Genomic DNA, 24,127 nt, shown 5'->3' on the forward strand with positions numbered 1-24,127 from the left:
AGAAATAGTAGAAGTACTTCAGTAAGGAACACTAACAGAGATCAATTACCAGTTAATGTGTGTGTATTTTCCACTTTTAATTCTGAGGACATATTTAAAGAACATGCATAGGCAGCATTCAAAATTAAGCTAAATTAGCAAGATTGGAGGTAATTAAGAGAAATGAAAACATGAGTGAGTCCCCAGTTATGGCCTTCAAACTTTCACTAACGTTTCATACTATTACAACTTTAAACAGTGTCCTCAGCATCAACACAGAATATGATATATAGGACTGTGTGTACATGGAGACCATGAGCTTTATTTTGAGTCATGTTGCTAAGGCTTATGACAAAGAATGCTGCTGGTATGAGCTCCTTTCAAGCCATGGATGTTTTGTCTACAAGGTTCTTACAGTTTTCATGGTACATCAACAAGATTTACTAATTTGCCAGCTAACCTCTATTTTAATATTTAAATTAGAACAGTACAACAACTAGAAAAAGGTCAGTGCTTCAAGTGGCAATATTTAAGCCACATCAAATCCAATATCTTCCAAAATAAAGATGCAAAGACTTCAGCATCAGTAGTGCAATACAGTGGCCTTTCCTGAATAAAGGAGCAGAGGCTTACCCACAATAAAAGCTTTAAATAAGGTAGATTGTTGTCGTTTATATAGCAATTCTGCCTATTTGATATAAAATATATCGGGAAAGCTTAAACTGACTTTTACAATCTACATTCAACTAACGCTCCACATAAGCGGTATCAATGGAATGAACAATGGGAATGCACTCAAATAGAAAAACACTTTCAAACCTACTGCAAAGAACAAAGGACAGAAAGTTGACTAACTGAACATCTGTAGTGTGAATCAGACATAAAAGAAAGATGGACCCTCTGATTACTTGCACTGTTTTTAATGGACTGAAAGAAATGCAAAACTTAGTCCACATCCATTTCTTCAGATGACTTAGGCTGCTGGCAACTGTCCTCTGATTTTGTGTCAGCACCACTCTGTCCATTCATTGGTCCATTGTGTTCACTAGATTTTGACTGATCTTCAGACAGTGGCTCTGCCTTGGGCTTAGGCTTGTAAATAACAGGGTTACATAAACTGTCCAGTTCCTGTTATTAGAATGAAGAGGGGGGAAATATGATAAGTTGGCAAAAAATACAAATGTAATGGATTATGATGTGGTATTTGGGAGGTATACCTGGGGGTAATTATTTCACTAAAGATCTGCCCAAGACTGGAAGATTCTGGTATTAAGCAACTGTTTATAAATCAGCTTGAATAGCCTTCAGATAATGGAAACTGCTACAAATCTTGTTAGCTACATTATTATCTGCTCCAATTGTTGAATCATCAAGCTTTCTGTGAAGTATGCTAAATGGCACACATAGGAAATTGCTTCTTGCTTATCCAGAGACAGAAATTATCCATTGCTAGTCAAAATCTGTTTACTGCTTTGCACATTTTCAATCAATCTAAATTGTTGCTAAATATCAGAACACAGGGTTTTCAAAAGATATATGGTTTTACCAGCAATATGTGCAGCCATGCGCGCAGACATACACAAAAACACCTATATATCCTTTAGGCAAATTTAGTGTAAGAAAAACAACAGATGCTCTTTCCATTCATGGAGTGAAACTTTAAGATCCAGGCCAAATTCTTCTGCATCAATCAGAGCTTTAGCTGATTTTTGGTGTAACCTGACACTTAAAGATACTGAGACACTGTGATTCAAAGCCCTGTGTCTACACAGGGGTCACATTAACAGTTATGGTAGATGAAGCTCACCGTGTATAGATGCTAAAGAGTATCTGTCCTACTGATATCCTTTTCATTAACTTTAATAGAAATGTTTGTTATCCCCTTCTATTACTTGGAATATGCATTTATTTCTTGGTCTATCCATATTTATATTAATCCCATTTCATTCACAGAAGTTTCACATTTACCTTAGATTTCGCTATTATTTCTGCCACTTTCACAACAGGATCCTGGGTGAGACTCAGTCTGTTCTGTGCATTCATTTTTGAGTTCAACCAATTCATTGCTTCACTGGTATACTTTTCAACTTTTTCCATATCAACAGGATCAATGTGATCGTATTTTTCATCCTAGAGGAGAAAAAATACTGTAATTATTAATAAGTTATTTAAATTCAGAATTCAGAAAGGTAATGAATACATACGCTCATTTCTGAAGTCATTCCAGACTATTGTTAAGGAAGCATAACTATGGATAAGTATGATGTGTGAACTGATAAATCATGATTTGCTATCAGCAAGCAAATCAGAAAAAACAGAATACCATATTCATGGGCCACAACCAATATATGAGCCAGGAGTTCTTCATCTCTTCTCTATTTTGAGGTCTTTTCCAAACAGCACAATTTTTCAAACTTGAGTAATTATATTATTAAAAGGAACTCTAGGTTTGGAAATACAATTTGTGAAAAGTCACTCCATCCTATTTACTGACGGACAAACAAAGCTTAGACATAAAATATATTATCAGTTGTTACATACTACAGAAGAAACGTTTAATTGTGAATATAGTATGTTAAGAATATGAAAGAAAAAAACCAAGACACTACAAGATAAGATGAAAAAGAAGACATATTTGTTTCTGTTTAAAGGAAACACATTCTACCCTTTTTCAAAAGATTTTGTTTAGGTAAGTTATACAGGAGTTCAATACAGTACTATTAAAACTATCCTGTAAATTTTATGGACCTACCTTGTTTTTGTATCCTTCTACAGCTTTCATAAGCAGCTGGAGTTTCTTTCCCAAATCATTTAACGCTTTGGGCCTCTCTTCATGTTCCATGTATCTATCATGAATAGGACCGCCAAATTTCTACAACAGAAGAAACAGAAGTTGAGATATTTAAAAATTATTCCCTAAAAACTGGAGAAAGCATGAATAAAGGTAGCATATTTTTGAAACTATTAAGCAGAATTCCTGAAAACCTACAGGAAAAAAGAATGGCAATCTGGAGAAGCAAATGAACTAGTTACTGGTTTAGCATTATGTCGAAACTGGGGATCAAGGCTTGTTTCAATCCAAGCAAATCATTATCTCTAGCCAAGCTTTTTGGGGGGATGGTAGGGAGACTTGCAAATAGTTTTGTGCCTCTGGTCCCCTGGTTCTTCTTGCATCTTCTACGAGGAGTCACAACAAACAACAGGCTGGGTGTAAGCCTCAACCCATGAAGGACTAACTACCAGATTGTTTTTTTATTAATTTTAATTTTATAGTCAGCCACCATAAGGTACTTGGGTTGGTAGGAAGGTTTTTTCTACACGTGTACAGGTTGAAGGCGTAGGTTTTTTTACTGGGAGGTATACTAAAGAAAATGCTGATATCAGTACTCAAAGTCAGTCTGAAGCTATAGTACTTGCAACTACTCAATTTAATCAACTTTAATTAATGCTCTTGTGACATCTTGAATCTCTTGCTGTCTCTGGTCAAATTTCAGTGGCTTTAAGACAGCAAAGCTACTAGTCCACATATCTACGGCATTCAATTATTACACTTCTTAAAATACAAGTCTTACTTTCATTTCCTGAAGTTTTTCCACATATACATGTTTTGGTTGGTCTTCTCCATCTTCATAAAGCCAGTTTTCTGTGTCCTCCAACATTAAAGTTATCTTTCTTGAATCCTAGAAAAAGCAGTACAAAAAGCCTTGCCATTTTGAATTAGTGAAAACAGAAGCTGTCTGTGTAAGAATGTATACAGCTACATACAGTGTTATCCAACACTGACACCGTAACAATAATGTTATAGGAAATTGAGTTTTACAGAATTTTACAGAAAAAGGGGAAAATAGCTTCAGTGCTTCAGCTATAATGGTATTAAAAACTAAACTGGAAAGCTAACTGGGTCCCATGCATTATGCTAAGGTACATAAACAGCTAGTAGAAATTGTTACAATTATTCCAAGGGTATCGTGTCCTTGCTTTACCCCTCATAATTTCTGCATAAATATTAACAATCTGTGTGACTCAGCCACAGCCTGAATGACAGGACAAGGTAAAGCTAAGTAAATTAAGTCTAATGGTCAATTAGTCAAGCAATGCATGAAGGCTATAATTCCAATTAAGCTTCTCTCTGAAATATCCTAATTTATTTTAGTGCTGCTGTAGTTAAAATGTAGTATACTTAAATCTATAGTCATGCAGAAAGCCACACTAATTTATTTATTTTCCATTCAAATATATATTCATCAAGTGATTTGTGACAAATGTAGCAATAGGAAATTCAGGAAAGTCAACAAAATGGGGGAAAATGAAATTCTAAAGCTGTAGCTGAAATGCATATAGGTCAGAATCAATTTTAAATTGATAGGAATGAAAGTTAAAAGCACACCCATATATTTTAAGCTTGTTTTGGCTTCAGTATGTTATTATAAAAGAACTGGAAGCGAAAAATGACAGGTGGCTTTTCTCTAAAAATGAAATATACGTTTATTGATTCTTTATTAACGGCCTCGGTCCAGTATACCTGAAGGAGCGTCTCCACCCCCACCGTTCTGCCTGGACACTGAGGTCCAGTGCCGAGGGCCTTCTGGCGGTTCCCTCGCTACGAGAAGCCAAATTACAGGGAACCAGGCAGAGGGCCTTCTCGGTAGTGGCACCTGCCCTGTGGAACACCCTCCCACCAGATGTCAAAGAGGAAACCAACTACCAGACTTTTAGGAGACATCTGAAAGCAGCCCTGTTTAGGGAAGCTTTTAATGTTTAATAAGATTATTGTATTTTAACATTCTGTTGGAAGCTGCCCAGAGTAGCTGGGGAAACCCAGTCAGATGGGCGGGTTATAATAATAATAATAATAATAATAATAATAATAATAATAATAATAATAATAATTATTATTATTATTACTACTACTACTACTACTACCTCACACTTTCCCTCATATTTCAAAAGGGATCATTTATGTTTTAGGTAATATGCAAATTTATTTACATGGAATCAATACATCAAATTATCTTTCTTTTAACTAATTAGTCAACTAAAAAATCAGTTTCTGCTACCCTAAATTATGCCATGTTAACTTTAGAATATGCTGTACAAATATTGGGGAAAAATTTCTCCAATGGTCCACAATGTACTTGACTGAAATATTTGATTGACTTTTCTTCCTAAAGCATACTTCGTAAGACTTAAATGTTATATTCAAATTCAATGTTTTACCGGGAAAGGATTATTAGAATATTTGTATATATTAATATTTGTATATATTTTGTGACATGATGTGATAATAGGAACTTCCCTTACATTACTTAGAATATAAGAAAAAACTGAAAGCAGTGAAAATAAACATGCATGCTTCAGCATGCATAAGAATCTCAGTACGGTTCCTGTTAAAATTACAAATTTCATTTGCCTGCTATTTTATTCATTCTAGTTGCCCTGTTTGACTGGCATTGTGTACATTCATTATGTTACTACTTTTATGCAAAATGCATTTCTCAAAACAGAAAGTTTTGGTGGAAAAATGTAACAGTGGGAATTTTCTATATTCTAATATAATATATAACTCCAAAATCAACTTTAAGAATTATTTTATGGGACCAGTTTAAACATTACAATCCTGTATTATAACTTCAAAAAAAGCAAGTAAAAGAGGTGAAGGCAAAGATCTTCAAGTGCACCAAGCCCATGCCAGACTAATCGCCAGAACTCTCCAATGTGACAAAGACTTACGCCTTCAAAAACTGTTCACTTTGTTATCTGTGGTGGTTAATGAAAATAGGGTGGACTTCCGCTTGAGCGCAGACGGGTGATGGTTGATTATAACATCGTTCCCATTCTCATGGGGTAATTGAAGGCTGCGATGGGAGTATACAGCCTCCCAAATCTTCCCAGGACTATGGGAAAACACTGCCTCACCTGCGGTTGCCTATTAACTCTGCTCCGAATTCCAAGGAAGAAGGAGCGGGGGGCGGGGCGGGCTTTTGCGTGGAAAGTCCCGGAGAGAATTTGGCCCTCCCTGAGGCTACCCTGCCGGCGCTTGAGTTTCAATATTTAAATGAATAATTAGATAATAAGTTTTGGACATGCTTCAGACAAGAAGTATTTTGCTAAATAACCCAGCCACTGAGAAGACAAGAAAGACCAAGAGGAAGATTTCAACTCCTTATTGGTATGTGGGAACGGAACGGAAAGGGGGGGGAGCCCCTTCTTTTGTTACTGTACTTTGCTTCATAATAATACATTAATGGGCAACCCCCCCCCCGAAGAGCTGTTTTCACCATTCAGAACAGGTGAGATTGGAAAGTTTAAAAGTGTGATATATGTGGACATATATGATTCCTAAAATGTAAACTGTGTGGAAATGAAAGTAAGAGATAAACAACACCATTCCTATAAATAAGATGTTACATTTCGGAGCAGTTTGGAAGAGGATAAAAAGGTGCTTCAATCTGTTAATTGGCAGAGCATCCCCTTGCCACTGGATGTTTTCTTTTTGTTATAAGAACTTCGGTCGGTGTCCTGGAAATGTCTGACTCTGATTTATGACAGAGTTTTATTTAGGAACCGCCATGTCGAAGAACGGGCCGCGAACCATCGAAGTCAAAGGGGGAGAGAAGCCAAAATAAATTAATCTTTATATATGAACTTACAGTGATAGGCAATCTCCCCTGGAAAGGCTTTTGATGTAGTCTGTTTGAAAAAATATTAAGCAGAACGCAATGTTTGGATTTTATCGGGACTGTGTTAAAATGGCAGCTGCTGCAGTAAGGACTTTTGGATTTGGACTTAAGAAATACCAGTGTGTCAGGGGGAGCTGCAATTTATGGAAAAAGACTATGGACATAAAATCCACACAGAAATGATTATTTTTGGCTGTTTTATGTCGCTTGTTGGATCAACCCAGTGGCCTGAAAGAAGAATGAAGGACAACATCAGAAAGGGAACTGAAGATATTGAATAGGACTATGGAAGGCAATGGAAATTCGACATTAAGACTCCTGATAGTCTGAAGCATGGGAAGTCATATAAAATTAATAATTTGGCAGTTTATTTGGATATATATGGATTATTTGGATCTTATTTATATGTAAAATTGGAATATTTGATGTGATAATTATAATTGGAAATTTAATAAAAATGATTTGGCAAAAAAGAAAAAAGGGTGAATTCAATGTTATAGTGCAGCTGCGATTTAAGGCACACTGCACTTTTCCTACAACAGCCATCCTCCTTTTGTTTCAATATGATTTGTCAATTAAACAGATTCCTCACGTTATAAATACACAATGATTCTTACATCTTCAGTGATGAATTTTTCATAGACACTACAGAGCTTGTCTCTTAGATCATACACATACTCTTCAACAGCATTTTTGGCATCATTTTTCTCCTTCTCCAGCTTGTCTTGCATTACCATCTTCCCCTGTAAGAAAATTTTAAGTCCTTTTAAATGTACAAAGATGTTTTTTTTTCCCCCCAAACATGATTTTGGGAATCTTCCACAACAAACCTCTTCAGAATCTGTTGAACTGAACCAACCACACTGTCATGTACTCTAAACTTGGTAAACTTATGAATAATTTTTTTTACAATATTCCATCACTTAACTGTAGTAGATTTACTATTATAACTCAGTTTCCTGTAATTCTTTTATTTAATCTAGAATTAAGACATCTGCTTTACAGACATGGAATAACTCTGTATCCTTACCTCATTTTCAATGTAGCAGTTAATAACATCCTGTCCCACCTGTCTGTATAGGTTAACCTGGATAGGTAGATCAATACTCTTGATCTTTGCTTTAGTTTTGCCAGACTGAGCGGTGTCAATCTTGTCTCCTGAAGCAGTCTGCAGAATTACACATTTAAATACCTGTTAACATTCAGAATATTTGAACCCAGTGTACATAAACGTGTTGTAGCAGCAGCAAGATGCGTACACGTTAACTCAGTGAAGTTGAGTTTATTTAAAGAAAACGAAGAAAACAACCAAGCCTCTTGACTGGAGCTCCCCGCTCTCACGACCTCTGGCTACTCTGTTGACGACTCATCTGAAACTTCAGGGTGGTTCCTCTTCCCTTTAAAGCCTCGCGAGAACACCATCCTCTTTCGCCTCCTCTGTGATGACAACTTCCCTTTCTCTTGCACCCCACCCCTCCTGCATTCCTCTGAGCCAAGAGGAGCCAGTAAAGGCTCTGACAAACTGCTTTCAGAGAGACTTGGACTAGCCCTGGACTGAGCGCTTCCCTCAGTCTTATCTCCTGCTGTATCCATGACAGCCTGCTCTCCCAGCTCTTGGCTGCCGTCCCAGACAGCTGTAGCTGCTGGCTACTCGGCTGTAACCTGACACATGTCATATAAAGATTTGATTCAATACAATTTTAAGATGAAAGATCCACAGAAGGATAGTATTACTGTTTGGCATCTGCACATGCTGCAGGATTTTTTGCACGACACCTAAGTCAAGCAAGGAAGCTAGTTCAAGCAGTGCTTCAATAGAAAATCCTCTTAGAAGCACTTTAGATTAACAACCAAAGAAGAGCTAGTGCATCAGTTTCTATTGAGGCTGTGTAAGGCTATCTTAATTCCCTGTGTCACAAGATGCACTAGAAGCCTATTAGCGCTTGAATGAGTGTTTAATGCCTAGATAGCAAAACTCATGGCTATATTTAAGTAAGTTATTGCAGATTGATCACACAATAGTACAAGGGTATTTCCCCAACAACTTCTTAGAAGTATTGGACAAGAGCCATCCTATTCTAAGATTTGAGGTCCTCAAACTTATATTTGCTATTTCATACTGACCTTTCCTTCACAGCCTATATGATCAACTTCCTCATCACCTTGATTATGCTGCTCATGTTGGTTCTTGTGATTGCCATCATCTTGATCAACTTGCATTTTAGCCTATAAAAAGAAAAGTTTTACCTCCACACTAAACTTTACAGGAAAGTGTACTCTAGTCATCTACATAGCAGCTTTGTGCAATCAGACAAGATTTATCAGTAAAAAAAGCACTTTACTTAACTAGTGCTTGTTTACTTGAAGCACATTAACTGTTACTCTTAGCATAATGTTTAAGGCTTCTCAAGCCTTGTTTCCTTCAACATGATAAAGCAAAGAAAACATATTCTAGATCATAAAATTCCAAATGGTGGCAATTAGATTACTCCCAAAATACTGGAAAACAAATGAAAGAAGACAAGAGGATGGAGTTGACTAACCCCAAATGAAGACAAAACTTTTCAGAACTATGGGTCCTGAATCCTTTCATATTCTATTAGATTCTGGTCACTGCTCAGTGGGGTATAACATACTAACTAGCAGGGCCACCACGGCATCTGCATTGCTGGATGTAACAGAAGAAGGGGAAAGGTGGATCTCTGTATAAACCTTGAGATGATGAGGCAATCTGGTCTTGATTGAGCCTGATGCAGTCACATGACAGGAGTGGGACCAGCCTGGAAACCAATGAATCCCAGGTCAACTCAGTCCCCTCCCATTTCAGGGCTTTCTGCTGGTTTCTGCCTGGCCATTTGGCACCTTCACCCAATCCAACCTCTTTCTCCTCTCCAAGGCCAGTGTAAATAAAGGAGGTTTTAACTGCTCTGCCAAATGCCTATCTAATCTTATAAATACATTAGTGACAGTTTAGAAGTAATCTGATTTTTTTGACGTACACTGTCACAATATATCAAAGAAGCCCTAAAATATAATATAGAAGAAACAGCATTGCAACTAGAGACTTCCTCTAGCTTACAAAAACAAAAAGCTGAGTAGAAAAATGGGAAGGTTTAAACTCAGCTATAGAGGTAAGCAGGAGTACAGCAAGAAACAGATGGTGGAAAGAACCTACGGTATAGGCCCCAAACCTAGCAAACTACCTAATACAACAAGGAGTCACAGAGGGATACAGAAGCATAAGAACTCAGGGATAGCAGAGCATTCATCCTGTATATGAGATTTCAGTAAATAAGAAATTTAGAAAAGTATTTTTACACTGTTTACTAGTTTTGAGTGTCTACACTGGCACCAATAGCATGCTTCATTTAATAATTAGTTTTGAAGCAGTTAACCAACCACTAGATGAGAAGTAATTTTTGCTAAAGATACTGAATTATCTTATAGAATATTAAGATGTAGTGTATGTGCTGCCGAAGCGAGCACTGAATATTAAGATGTAAATATCACAATATTAAAACCAAGACTAGTAGTATTCTAATTCCGAAATGCATAGCTATTGCCAAGTACTTAAGAACTTCCTTTTCTGAAAAGATTTCTTTCATTTATGCCACACTTTTCTCAGAAAAGGAACAAACTGAGGGAAAAGTATCCTTGCTATCTTAAAGCAAACTGAATGCTACGTATATAAACAAACCTCATCCTCAGAGTCAAGGGAGTCATCCTCAATTATGAAAGCTAATTGCTGATATGCATCACAGTAGAAACAGAAGATAATTAGTTGGTACGCCACAGAAAACAAGTCTTAGACATTAAAAATGGTTACTTTTTATTGAGCAAAGCATTTTTCTACTTAGTATTCAGGACATTTTAAATTTAAAAAACCAGGTTTTGCAGATATTCAGGTTACTTGTATGCCTCAAAGACAAACACAAGCATCAACTGCTCACCTTCAATAATAATTTGTTTTAGTAAAATGTTTAAAAACTTCCAGAATGAAATTTTAAACATTGCAAGCCAAGAAGGCACTGCAAAATTTATAAATGGGAATCTATTTGCGGAAACTGAAGTTTAATCCAAAGTGAGTATTATTGTGCACAGCTGGGTTACTGAGTTTGTGTGTGTGTATGTGTATTTTCACTCCTGCTTCATTGGAGAAATCATTTATTTTGGTAAAAGGAACATACAAAATAGAGCTACTGAAAGCAACTTGTATTAGTGCAGGTGAACTGCCTACAATTACAATTACAATCTGCAGTTTTATGAGCAAGTATGGATACCAGAAAAGGATCAGGAGAAGTCGGAAATGGAGTTAATGATGGACAAAGAAAACTTCAAGGGAAAAGGAACTTACATAACTTTTAAATATTACTAAAAGCTAAGGGGATACTTAAGCAAGTAGAGTTTTCAGTAGATCATTAAAAATAAAGTTTTACTAAAAATTATGTTCTACTTGCGCTTGTGAGAGGATTTCATAGTTTAACATACCAGCTCCTCTTTGCTTGGATTCTTGCAAGGCAATTCTGTGTCCATAGCAATGTCACTTGGATCACCTTCTGCATGTTGCTTCTCTATTACAGATGCATTAGCCACACTGAAGATTCCATGGACATTAACTCGAACTTTAACTTTCACTTTTGAATTGTCACCATCATGTTGGGGTCCAACGTTCTGAATAACAAAATGACCTGAACAATACAAAGCATACATTGGACACTGGTTTGTAGACTTGTTTTTTTGCGCTAAACCCAAATTCATTTAGTTATCTCATGATTACCTACATTTATGTACACATTTTTAAAAAAGTAAATGTTAGCAACTAGAAACTTGTTCATCAAGATGTTTTATGAAGGCTGCCTCTGATCAGAGGCACCTACATTGCTTCTGTCCCCAACAAGGACAAGATAAACTCTTGAAACAAATCTACAGCTGAAAAGAAGATGGCACAGTAGACAGAGTGGACTCACCAACAATGTGCATTGTAATGTGATGTACGCTATTTAACATTTCAATATTCTACAAACTCCTACCAGAAGATCTATTTTGTCTGTACTTACTATCCAATTAAATTACTGTGGGATTATAAACACATTGAGTGACATCAGACTCAAGCTAGAGGACTTTTGCTCTTGAAATGTGTTCTGGCTCTGTATGTATTGGTTCTGTTTCTACACAGATCAACATTTGGAACCTTCCTGAGCTATGCAGAGGCCTGTCCTAGCCTTCAGGGCACATGCACAGAGGTGCGTAAGTCCCTGTCTTGCTGGTAAGCTCCTAAGATCTCCAATGTTGATCTGCCTAGGCATACAAAAAGACCATGAAGTACTGTCTGTTACTGTGCCCTGAGACAGATGAGTCAGTCATCACATACTCCTGACAGGAACTGACCTTCTGAACTTATGCAACTACACTATAGAAAAGAAAAGCTTTAATTAAAAAAAAATATCAAGGTACCACTATGATTGTTTAATCTAAAAGCAACGAACCCATGCAGGTAAGAAAAGCTGTTTCAGCTCCCAATTGTAGCTTCATCCCAGACTGGAATAGCCAACAATTGCTAGGAAAAAGGAAATACACCAAGGAAGATATGCCAGAGAAGCAGAACACTTACAGATACAGGGAGAAGTCAAAATGGCCCAGAAGCAAATTAGAACCTTTAGCAGCAAAATTAGGAGAAAGGAGGGAAACAGTTGCCTGACATGATGGCCGTAAGGATGTGCCACTCCACTGCCTTACACAGCCAAACCAGAACATATTAATACTGAATAGAAGCAGTCAATGGAGGCCAAACTGCATTTTAAGTTGCTTTTGCCTTGCAAATGACAGTGTTGTGCCTCTGCTTTGACAACTACTATATTCATGTTATTTCCCTCTGCCCACTGTAAACTCGCAGCTATCATTCCTCAGCTAAGTATTGCTAGAATTTTGCAGTACAAGTTGTTTAAATTATCTGTTGAAACACTACTGAGCCTGGAATCCAAACAGCAACTTTGGGTACTGTCAGATCTGCTGGCGGTTGCTCACGAGTGACCAAACATGAGTCCCAACTGTCTTTTTAAGTTTATTGGTGCAAACTATTTACAGTGCAGAGAACAAGAAAACATGACCGTCTCAGTCACTTGCAGAATCCAGGAGTGCTGGTTTCCGGCTGTGACCCCAACATAGGAATTTAGGCATACTGAGGCTCCTCCTCCTGTCTCCTTTTGACCCCTCTGCGCAACTGGGGTGACGGAAGTGGCGCACTCCCCCCAGAGCGAAACTCACGAGGTGTGCTGGGGTTCTCAGTAACATCCTCGAGCCCCTGCCTCATCGAGGTACCGCTCTTCCCGCTTGACGAGGTGTCGCTACTGAGGAGGTGTTGGGGCTGTCGATACATCAATGACACCTCCCGCCCTGCTGAGGGCAGTTCCCTGACAGGTACACTCAGAGCCAACCCATGGAATCTTTTACTTTTAACTTTTAAATGGCAGGTACTTCTTGCCATATCAAACTGGTTTTGAAAATCTCTCCAACAGACTTGCAATGCAAGCCTGGCAAGACACTGATAAAAAAAAAACGAAATACAAAGCTCCCCTAGAAATGAGGATTTGTTACGTAGTTCTTTAAATACAGAGGTCTGGATTCAAAGGGAGAGAAATACAGTCTTAAGTAAATGAAGCAGCAAAGCTAAACATTAAATATATTCAAGGACAAAGTGTAAATGAAAGCATTGTACACGAGGAGCGGATTCAAAGATTGATTCTGAGACTAACCATTTCTTAATTTTGTTGCACTAGTATCTGAGTTTTTGAAACAATGGTTCCTTTTCAAAGTTAGAACACACTGTAATGCCATGCTCAAGAAGTAAAGAAACATGTTACCTATTCTTGTATCAGGATAAGGAATGTCATGTGGATGGGTGTAAAATGCTTCCAGCTCAAAAGGCTCCTTCTTGTGGAATGTAATAACTTTTGAGAATGGAGCAGCGTGGTTTTTGCAGAACACTTCACATTCACTACAAAAAATAAAATAATAAAATGTCAGGCATTTCAGAGTTTTGTTCATGAGTTTCGGAGGTGCAGGTATTTTTATTTGCAGGCATTTTTATTTGCATGTGTTGACTCAAACTTAAAGAATCTATAATTCAACTATGTCCTTTTCCCAGTTCTCCTGTATATTAAGAGAGTTTGTGGAAAGAAAGAGTAGCAGATGTTATAAGAAAGTCCTTGGTAGCTGACCAAAATTTGTTGACACTACTAAGTTTACCTAGCAGATGCAGGATCACATCTTAGATATTATACTGAGATTTGGAGATGCTTGTGGTACATCTCCAAAGTCCAGCACAAGGTTAAGGACAAGTCCCAATTCTCCTCCTGAGTTTGGAGTGCTCTCTTCCCAGTGATGCTAAGCTTCAGGTGTGCCCCAAGTACCTCTGATGCCTAGCATGGCTGCATTTCCCTGTGCTCCTCTTCCCCACTATGAGTACATCTCATAAGAATAAAGGCAGGGGATGGCTCTTTGTGTCATCATGAGTTTCGGAGGTGCTCACACTACAAGAGAGAGGAACGCTTGCCAAGGTGAACGTGGCAAATGAATTTGCATGATGTGCTCCTGTCCTAGTTTCCTTCCCTAGAAAGCTGGAGGTTAAAAAGAATGCCTAGTTATCTGGATAGCATAGGTCACACAAATGTTTTCCAGCATGTGTTAACTATCCAGCTTACTATGAAAGGACACAAGACCATGTTCTCAAGCAAACAGGAAGAAAGAAAAGCTCTTCATGGGAATGTCTATGTCAAAGAGATTTGTAACTCTGCTTTGCTTACATCCAATGCCCATTTTTAGAAATTTTACTGTATTACAAATAGCAAATCTAACTCATCTATTTACTGACGCTTTGACACACTATCTATTTGGAACGTTGCTCAAATTCTTACCCTGTCCCTTCCTCATAAGATGACTGCCACCTCAGAGTAATTGAGTACGGAACAACGTCTGTGATGGAAAACTCACGGACTTTAAATGCTGGAGAAAGAATTGCACACTAGGAAAAAAGATAAAATATCACTAAGTCTTGTGATTATCACATATTTGCCTTGTGTCTGGTTTTATGACCAGCCACATACATTTAATTTCACAAAGTAATGATTTTCATGAAGACTTGTTACACTAGCCACCAGCACAAAAAGGATATGCAATGAACAACAAGAGAAAGAATTGCAACTCTTCCCCAAAAAGGAAGCTTTCAAAAAGAACTCAAAATGGAAATTACTACAAAAAAATAGTGTGAACAATTAAAATATGGCATTATACCAGTACCTTGCAATTTTCACTATGATGGCCTGGTCCAAATCCCACTATAATTATAGCATGTCTCATTGAGGTCAAATTACCAATCCCAGAAATATTAAGTAATATTGCTGAATAATGAAATATTGTTAAGTAAACTTACCTGCAATGCACAGCCTCTTGCAACAGCTTCATCTGCATTAAGTGTGGTACTTATCTCTTTGCAGAAAAATTTACAAATCTGCTCCTTCACTGCTGGAATTCGAGTTGCTCCACCTACTATTTCTATACTGTAAATATCTTCACGCTGCAGTTCTAGCAGAGACATAAGCAGACAATTTGCTTCCATAGTTAGAGGAGAAGATACTGCAGTTTTTGATACTGGAACTCTCAGCCTGGGGGAAAAGTACTTAGGGAGAGGAATGAACTGTCCCTTTTGCTGTTAAAACTGGGACTCCACGCCATGACTGTATACATGATTGGGGCAAATATTTCTTTATTAGGGATTGCCACTGCTGCTCACATTGCTTGCCAACACAGCCTACCTACCCCACACTGCCACCTCCTCCCTTTACATCTAACTCAAACTCCTTCAACTTCCCATCCCTATGACAAATCTTCCCCCCCCCCCAATTTTTACCCCTAACTCTCCCATCACCTCACATATGTTGGGCCAGTGACATGTTGTGACAGCCCCATTGTCATCATGGCAACCATGAAGTCCTGAGCCACCCCAGTCCGTCAGCTTGGCATGGATGTTGAAGTCCCCCAAAACCAGAAATCTGGGGGTCTTCAAAACCACCTCCGAAACCAGCTGTCAGCTCAGGCAGGGAGACTGCTGGGGAGTGAGGTGGGCAGTAATCCAGCAGAATCCCTAATCTGTCCTGATTGCCCAATGCCAGGAGCACTCTAGTGGTATATAAATTTTAAAAATAAATAATGTAATAATAAATACAGGTCAGACTGGCAAACATGAACTTTAGCTTGCAGACAAGCAGAATACACGTATTCATAATAAGCTGAAGCAATTTTCACTTACTTGCTTGTTCCATCACTGCTCTCAAAGGAGGTTCTACTCTGGCCAGAAGCGATGCACACAACTGTTCAAACTGAGCCCTGTTTAAAAGGGAGGAATCCATTAAGTATTATGGACAGAAATGACTACTTTTTAATTTAAGCCTTATACAAAACTGAACACAATACCTGTTCATCTTACTAGAGACATCAATGTCATTCATGAAGCATTCTATGTTCATGGGAAGATCAGAGGCATTGGCACTCATAAGCTTCTTCAGTTTTTCACATTCCTGATACAGACGCAGCAGTGCTCGAGGATTGTCCTTCACGTTTAGTTTATACTTTGATCTGAACTCTTCGCAGAAGTAATCTACCAAAGCCTCATCAAAGTTTCTACCACCCAAAAATGGGTCAAATGTAGCAGCCAGTACCTGTGAAGTTAAAGATGCAGGATGACAGTGGTAAGGAAAGGACGTTGTTTAACACTTTTTAATACTGTCCTTCATACCACCACCCTTTTAGGGCAGTTTAAAACACATGAGTTGCATCAAATGCTGTGCAAGTGAAGTTCTTCTTGCACCATGTGACTTCTATTCCCTCTATTCCCTCTGTATAACCCCAAAACTGCTCCAAAGAGTCCCCCAACCCTCTGGAGCTGGTTCTGATTTTGGGGTGGGGATGGAAGGTACAGGAGAGGAAGTTCTGTTACAGAGCAGTCTGTTGTACAACTGGAGCTGCAGCATTGGATACAGACCGTAAATACCAATACAACAAAAAGTCCATTAAAATCTAATACATACATACATACAAATCCTTTATTCGACCGATAGTCAGAAAGAAGAAAAACATTTCTCAATACAAGATTATAGAACTAAAAACATCAGAGGGATACACAATTAAAAATTAAAAATAGGACAGCACTAGTAAACCTCATACAGATAACCCACATCGAGACATTCGATTTTGCGCTTCCGACACTTGAGTGCCAGGAAGAGGAATTTAGCCACAGATAAGGCTATTTTCCCAGTGGGCTTATTCAGCAGATATGCTACCTGCCTTTCTCTTAAACGAGAGCTAAACTGAGATAAATATGGGGCTATGAGATACTGCCTTAAATCGTTATAAAAGGGACAACTCAGTAGAATGTGTTCTGTGGATTCTACCTCTCCTAAAGCACAATGGCACGTTCTCTGATCATATGGAACTCCTCTAAATCTTCCCCTCAAAACCACCGAATCAAGAACGTTCAGTCTGGCCGCAGTGAGAAGTCTGCGGTATTCCACATAGTGGATATCCGCCAGGTAACAGGCTGGTGCAGCCCGATACACCTGCTCCCCCAGAAACATCCCAGGTTTCACGCGGGCTATGTCCTCGTGTCTGGCGATATCCCCCAATCTCTGAGCAATCACCGCTTTAGCGTGTTTATAAGTCATGGACTCTATATAGAGGGAGGACAGTCCGCACTTCTGCACTTCCTCCACCACCTCCCCTTCCCATGGTGATTTAAAATTATCCTTCAGTATCAGGGGGGCCAAACCCACCGGTCTAAAGCACAACTTGAGCCATAGCCATAATTTTGCCTTCAGGGCCACATACCTAAAGGCTTGGCAGCCGGTCTCTAGTCTCATGACCGCACCCGCAACGGAAGGGGGGATCCTGAGAATGGCCCTAAGGAATTGTGACTGGATAGATTCCAATCTTTCAAAGTCTCTACGTGAGCCCAAAGCAATGCCCACCAGTAATAGTGGAAGGACTTTCATTTGGAAGAGTCTCAGGGCAACTTCCACTGTTTGGGCCTGTTTCTTGGCATACAGGGATCTAATCAGCAAGGCTGCTTTAGATGCATTTGTGGCTATATATTCTCTGTGTGCCAAGAAAGACCCGTTTGATCGTACTACCTGGCCCAGGTATTTGAAGCAGCTAACCTGCTCTAGGGGAATACCATTAATCGACCACGAATGGAGTTTCGGTCGAGCAGCAAAGACCATTATTTTGGTCTTGGCATAATTAAGTTGGAGCTCATGTTGGATCTCGTATTCATGAAGTGCTCGAAGCATCCTCCTCAGCCCAATGGGGGAAATAGCTAAAAGGGCAGCATCGTCCGCATACAGGAGGACATTCAAAGCTCGGCCTGCTAATTTTGGAGGATGGAAAGCAGCATTGGCCATATGAGCCACTAGCGAGTTAATACAAAAATTGAACAGGGCAGGGGCAAGCAAACAGCCCTGTCTTACCCCCCTAGTGGTGGCAACCGGATTGGAAACTAACCCCTTATTATCTAACCTAATTCTCAAGAAGGTATTTGTATGCAGGTTGATAATCAGGAGAAGAAGACGGCGGTCGATAGATGTCGCTGCCAGTTTTGTCCATAGCTGGTTCCTGGGAATTTGGTCAAAGGCTTGCTTAAAGTCAATAAAGGCGACATGGAGAGCTTTTGGGCCTTTGCCAGCATACTTGTCTGCCAAATGGTTCAGGATTAGAATTTGGTCTGTTGTCGATCTTCCAGGGCGAAAACCCGCCTGTTCCTCTGCGATGATATTGTTGTTCTCCATCCAGGTCGTTAGTTTGTTGAGCAAGTATCTTGAGTAAATCTTCCCAATAACGTTCAGCAGGCTGATTGGCCTAAAGTTGGCCGGATCAGTGCGCGGACCTTTCTTGTGTATTAATACAATTAGCGCAGAATTCCAACTTGGGGGGAAATTTGCTGTTTTGTTAATATAAGTATAGAGTACTGCTAAGAGTGGGCACCACCAATCCTTGTTGGCTTTGATGGCATCAATGGATATAAGGTCATCTCCAGGTGCCTTGCCCGCCTTAAATTGGTCTATAAGTGTTTCCACTTCAGAGCAGGTAACTGGGTCCCACTCAGGCAAGGGGCCCAATTCTATCCTTCCTCCGCCAACAGCGTGGGCTGCATATAGGTTGGAAAAGAAACTTTCCCAGGTGTCGGCTGAAATTTGGGGTTCTATTCTTGTCAATGGTCTACCCAAATATTGGGAAATTAGGTGCCAAAAGGAGGAGGGATTTCTATTCTCCGCAGCTTTTAAAAGGTTATTCCAATTATTTCTTTCTGCCGCAAGCTTCTTTTCCTTTAATAATGCTTTATATCTTCTCTTGAGGTTCATAAGATGACTACTAGGCAGGGGATCATTTGATGCCCTATATGCCAAAAATTCATTATATAGACAGTTCTTGAAGTACCTGCATTCCTCATCAAACCATTTTTTATGAGAAAAACGGTTACTATTCGTTACCGGGGCCCGTGCCATGGTTGGTTTTAGCAGTTCTACTAAGTTCTCATATATTGGCAGTGGCTCTTCTGCCTGGATAAGGGAGTCCCTTGTCACTTGAAGTTGGTCAGACCAAAGGAGTTCATTTATCCGTCGAGCCATTTTATCGGTCCATTTTAAGGCAGTAGGCCTCATCTGCAACTGATCGTTTGTTAAGTGCACACGGGAATACGTGACCAGTTCTCCAGCCAGGTTCAGGGAGAGTTCTAAGGGGAAATGATCACTTTCCAGTCTCGTTACCACCCTAAAGTTGGAAATTTTAGGGATCAAATCTAATGATGTCCAAATAAAATCAATGGTAGAGGCACGGGAACCTGACCAGAAAGTAAATTCAGCTGGGTAATCAGAGCTGAGAGCTCCATTTAGCAGGTAAAAATTAAGAGCCAACAAGGTTTGCCTGCATTTAAAGCCTGCATATGTGGCAACACTGTCTTTAAAATTCCTGGGTAAAAGATCTGTAGTTATAATGGGTAATGATGGGTACTTCTCATATTTAGTGAATAAGGATTTATCATTATAGGACAATCGGCCATTAAAATCTCCTGCGACCAGGAAGGTGGCTTCAGGATATTTCTCAAGGAGAGTTTCGAGTGTCAGTTGAATTTCCTTCCATCTCTGGTCGACCAGGTTTTTCTTGTAAACTGGGTACAGGTAAACATTGATCACCACAAACACTTCCTCTGCTATTTGTAGCTTTACTCCTAGCATGAATGGCGACTTAATATTGATTTGTTCTGCCTGGAGATTTATGGCCAAAGAGACAAAAATAGCCAACCCACCCTGCGGTCTACCAGGTGATAAAGGATCCTGCTTCGCACTCAGGTAGAAGCCCTTGTACCCTGATAAGAAGAAATCCTCACAAGCCCATGTCTCTTGCAGTAAAAGGATGCCGCTGCCTTTTATATAAGCGACAAAGGATGGATCCATCAACTTAGATTTAATACCAGCTACATTCCAGGATAAAAATGTAAGTGTCCTCATGGTCTCCCCTTCGGGTCATGCTGACCCTTGCGGAATCAGCGCAGAGGAATCCACCCGGGGATGCATGCTACGAGGAGGAGCAATAGGCTGAAAGAAAGAAGTAATTGTAGATTGCTTGCCAGTCAGATTCTGGGCGCCACTTGCCGCAGCAACAGTCAATGACTGGGGCTTATTTGTTGGTAACTGTGGGGATAGGTCTTGGTGCATGGGGGTATCACTTAATGACAGGTCCATAGAGTCTGCATTTAGGGTATGCTCTATAATTGAGGAAGATGGACCTTTTGGGTCTACGGTTGTTGAGGGGAACATACAATGCATGGCAGGTAGGGGGCATCCTTTTCGGTTTGCCTCCAAAAGGGCGTTCAACCTTGCCACTGCCTCAGAGTTTGACCAAAGGGCTGTCGAATCTCCCACTGTATCCTGAACTGACTTGGCATCCATACGAAGTGTGCAGCCATTTTGAGGATTAGAGATCATTACAGCAGGATTCACTTGGGCTTGTGTAGGCTGGTCAAGATTAGGGGAGGAGTTCGTCTTATTTATATGAGCATAATCCTCTGAGTTACGGAGACAGAGTAGTAACTCATCCAATCTGTCTGTTATCTCTGCTCGTTCAGGTTTTGGCAGGTGGGAGAAAGATAAAAGTAGTTCATGTTCTATGGAGTTCTCCAGATGGGTGGCCTTTGTCAGTGGGGGAAGGGGGGCATCAGTCCAGCTGATTAGATCTGTGGCCAAAGAAGTTGAAATTGTGGTAGTTGGAGGGCCCTCAGGCTTGACTACTTTCTTTTTGAGCAAGCAATTAGGTAAAAGAGGGCAAATCTTAGTATTAGTAAAAACTCTTGTAGCAAAGATTCCGAAGTTAATTAAAGTGCTTCTTAAAGACATAATAAATGCAGGGAACTTTTTGGATTCAAAGGAGAGCAGGACTCTCTGCGTATGAGACCTGCTGCTTATGTGATCAATATATTTCAGATCAATGGAGCGAGGATTTACCCCCAAAAGTCCGGCTAGATGCCTCCTTGCATCGTTCTTGGAGTACCAGTTAATCACCTGGCCTCTGAAGGGGCAAACAGTTAGGCAGACTTTAGTAGCTTGCAGAAAAAGGTTATGAGAAGATATAGACAGTTGTTCTTCCTTGATTTGTTCATTCTCATGTTTGCAGGCGGCCTGAGAAATTATGTGAGGTAAATCAGGTGCTCTGGGCATTTGTATAGTCCTATCCTCAGGTAAGGCATCTGGAGGACTGTCTTTACCTTTTAAGGATACAAGTGTAATAATCTTCTCTAGGGATCCTCGGATGTCTCTTATGAATTTAAAGATATAGTCCACTGTTTTGGCAACTAGGTCTAAAGTAGTCGAATGTTCAAATAATATATCAGAGAGGCAGCTTTCTCCTTCTCTAATGCAGTCTTTCGGTTGGATACCAGAGATTGTATCCTTTTTAGACCTTTTTGATTTAGTGGTGTTGTTGCTTGAGGGGTTAGTGAGCAATTTATCAGGGGATTCTTTCAGCATAACATCCTCGTCAGTCATCTCTGCTAGCGGGGAGAAGGTGTTTGAGACTGGGATATTAAAAATATCCTTTGTTTTCCCAGGGAAAAATTCACTAATTTTCGTTTGCTTGGCAAGAGGCAGGCACAACAATTCCTCTATATCCTCTATATCCTCTGATTCTCTAGTACGTTTCCCAGTTCCTCTCCTCTTATCAGCAGGGCTGCGCGGTTGCTGAGTCATCTCTCTCTTCACACAATCGCCTCAAAGCTTCAAGGTCAGTAGATATCTCCCACAATAACGAAAGGAATCCCCTAATTAGTAAACTAAAAATGCTAAAAAGTGCTATGGAGTGCCTAAATTTTATCCAGCTTCTATGCTCATTAAAACAGTCTTTAAAAGATAAAAACAGAGAGCTCACGCTGACTAGGTGCTGTTCGCCATCTTGCTGCCCCGGAAGCCCCCCCTCCTAATACATACAGTAAAAACAGCAAGAACCACAGTAGCCAGACAATTCTCAAAGGCTTGGGCTCAATGACCAGCAAAGACCCAGTTGAATAAATATTTTAGGAGGTGCCAAAAACGTTTAGTTTATGCCTCCCAGGAAGTTAGTAGCATGCACTAAGTTTAATACAATGCTTACTATAAACATATTTTAGTAGCGGTCCAAAAAATGTTAACTGTTTTGCAAAGATGGCAGAGATTAAAGCTACGATTTGCTTCTAAATCTCTTAAACAAAACAGTTTGTATCCATGGATAAAGAAACAGATAGCTGATATTTCAGCTTCTGCTGCCTTCGCGGAAGTTGGATCAAACATGTATGAATCTCTTTGTGGCTTTAAGATTTAGTCTTCACCATCCTCTGCTAAAAAGCTGCAGTAATAAGAGATAAATGGTGTCTCTGTGTGGTTATGGAATGGACTTATGGTTTGTGCAATGGGACTTCACCTTTTCCATGTCCCTGTAGTCCCCTGTGCATCCCTAAAATTTAAGGAGAGTGTGAGGGAACAGGAGAGAAGTCCTGTCACATAAGTGAAAGTTGACTTGCATTATGCTGGATTTTGCCCAATATATTGACATTTCAAACTGCTTTTGGCCTTACAGCTAGGGACAACTTATTCAGCTACATAAAGAGTGAAATGCATTCAAGTTAGATACCAACCCTCTAAAGCAGGGTGGTAAAAGTATTTTAATCTAGGGTTGCTTTCCTATGTTGGTAATCTGTTGGGAGTCACATGTCAGCAGTGTTCAGAGTCTGAGCAAGTGTTGGCAAAGTTTATGGCATGGATAGCTTTCTCTCCCTGCCCCTGCCAATGTGGTATGATAGGATACAAAACCAACATTTGCAACTGAATAAGAGGGGATGGACATGTTTTGACTGCCACAAAGTAATACGAGGATGGGTATATGGTTTATATCCTGATGCACTGGTACTAAGGACAAGATTTTGGAAAAAATGTTATACAGCCTCCTTCAGACAAAAAGTTTTTGCTATTGTCATGCCACAAGAACAAAAATCTAGGTTAGGATGAAGTAGTAGGCAAAATCATATTTCTTTATATGCATTTCAGAAAGGATTGCCTGATGTAAAGGAATAGTCACAGTACCAGACACTGATTTGCAGCAGCAAATTACAGCATATGAATTACTGGTAACTGTGATAATTTCCTATGCTTCTTTACTTTTCTGAATCACATGCCAATTCAATATTTTACCTTTAATTTTCCTTTGTTAAAAGCACAAACAGAAATTTGGTATGCAGAGTGTCCCATATCAACAAAAACCACATTCCTTGGTCTCTCCTCTGGGGTTGGTAGATCCTGTTTATAAATTCCATAGGCCAGTGCAACTGCAAGATAGTAAAGAATAAATTCTGTGAAACTTAAGTAGCATTAGAATACTATTATGAAATACATTATAGAATTATGAAAAAACTAAAAAGGCATTATATATCTTCAGGCTCTTCATTCAAAGAAGTCTGCTTCACTTGCATTACAATAATCTATTCTCTAACAGAAATAGGGGCTGTATTCAATGTTATTTGTGTGGAGTTCTGTTTCCTGTTCCCAGCATACTCTCAAAATCTTCTCCAGAGGGTCCACCAAACCTTTGGACAGAGGGGAAAGCTTCATTGTTCAAGCAGGTATCTGTTGTGCTAACAGAACAGCAGCATTGGATAAGATCCAAACCATTTTATATCTAAATACAATCAGTGTCTGAATTATCCAATTATGGTGTTTTGCACTTGATTTAAAACATGCAAAGACAGAAAGAGCAAACAATTCAGTGTATGCTCCTATATTCCAATGTCCTGCTAGAATCAAAAGGCTAGGTGACCAATGAAGCCAGAATCCACACATGATCAGGAATTTTGTCAAGCTATTATTATTAAAACAGACTGAATGTGTCATCAATAGCTTTAT

At 39.4% G+C, this 24,127-nt stretch overlaps 1 protein-coding gene across 1 annotated transcript in view; it reads right to left on the minus strand.

Annotated features, from left to right (window-relative positions):
* Positions 1-275: 275 nt before the first annotated feature.
* Positions 276-24,127, minus strand: part of HSPA4L (heat shock protein family A (Hsp70) member 4 like) — a 35,516-nt gene continuing 11,664 nt past the window's right edge. The window contains exons 6-19 of the mRNA XM_033159678.1: positions 23,420-23,553; positions 16,128-16,372; positions 15,964-16,040; positions 15,088-15,239; positions 14,573-14,679; positions 13,520-13,653; positions 11,148-11,347; positions 8,784-8,885; positions 7,690-7,827; positions 7,277-7,402; positions 3,552-3,659; positions 2,732-2,851; positions 1,948-2,109; positions 276-1,107 (exon numbers count right to left, since the gene is read on the minus strand). Coding sequence (XP_033015569.1) covers positions 925-1,107; positions 1,948-2,109; positions 2,732-2,851; positions 3,552-3,659; positions 7,277-7,402; positions 7,690-7,827; positions 8,784-8,885; positions 11,148-11,347; positions 13,520-13,653; positions 14,573-14,679; positions 15,088-15,239; positions 15,964-16,040; positions 16,128-16,372; positions 23,420-23,553 — 1,988 coding nt within the window. The 3' untranslated portion in view covers positions 276-924. The remainder of the gene's footprint in view (positions 1,108-1,947; positions 2,110-2,731; positions 2,852-3,551; positions 3,660-7,276; positions 7,403-7,689; positions 7,828-8,783; positions 8,886-11,147; positions 11,348-13,519; positions 13,654-14,572; positions 14,680-15,087; positions 15,240-15,963; positions 16,041-16,127; positions 16,373-23,419; positions 23,554-24,127) is intronic.

The sequence above is a fragment of the Lacerta agilis genome, chromosome 9 (genome assembly GCF_009819535.1).
Source record: "Lacerta agilis isolate rLacAgi1 chromosome 9, rLacAgi1.pri, whole genome shotgun sequence".
Lineage (NCBI taxonomy): Eukaryota > Metazoa > Chordata > Lepidosauria > Squamata > Lacertidae > Lacerta > Lacerta agilis.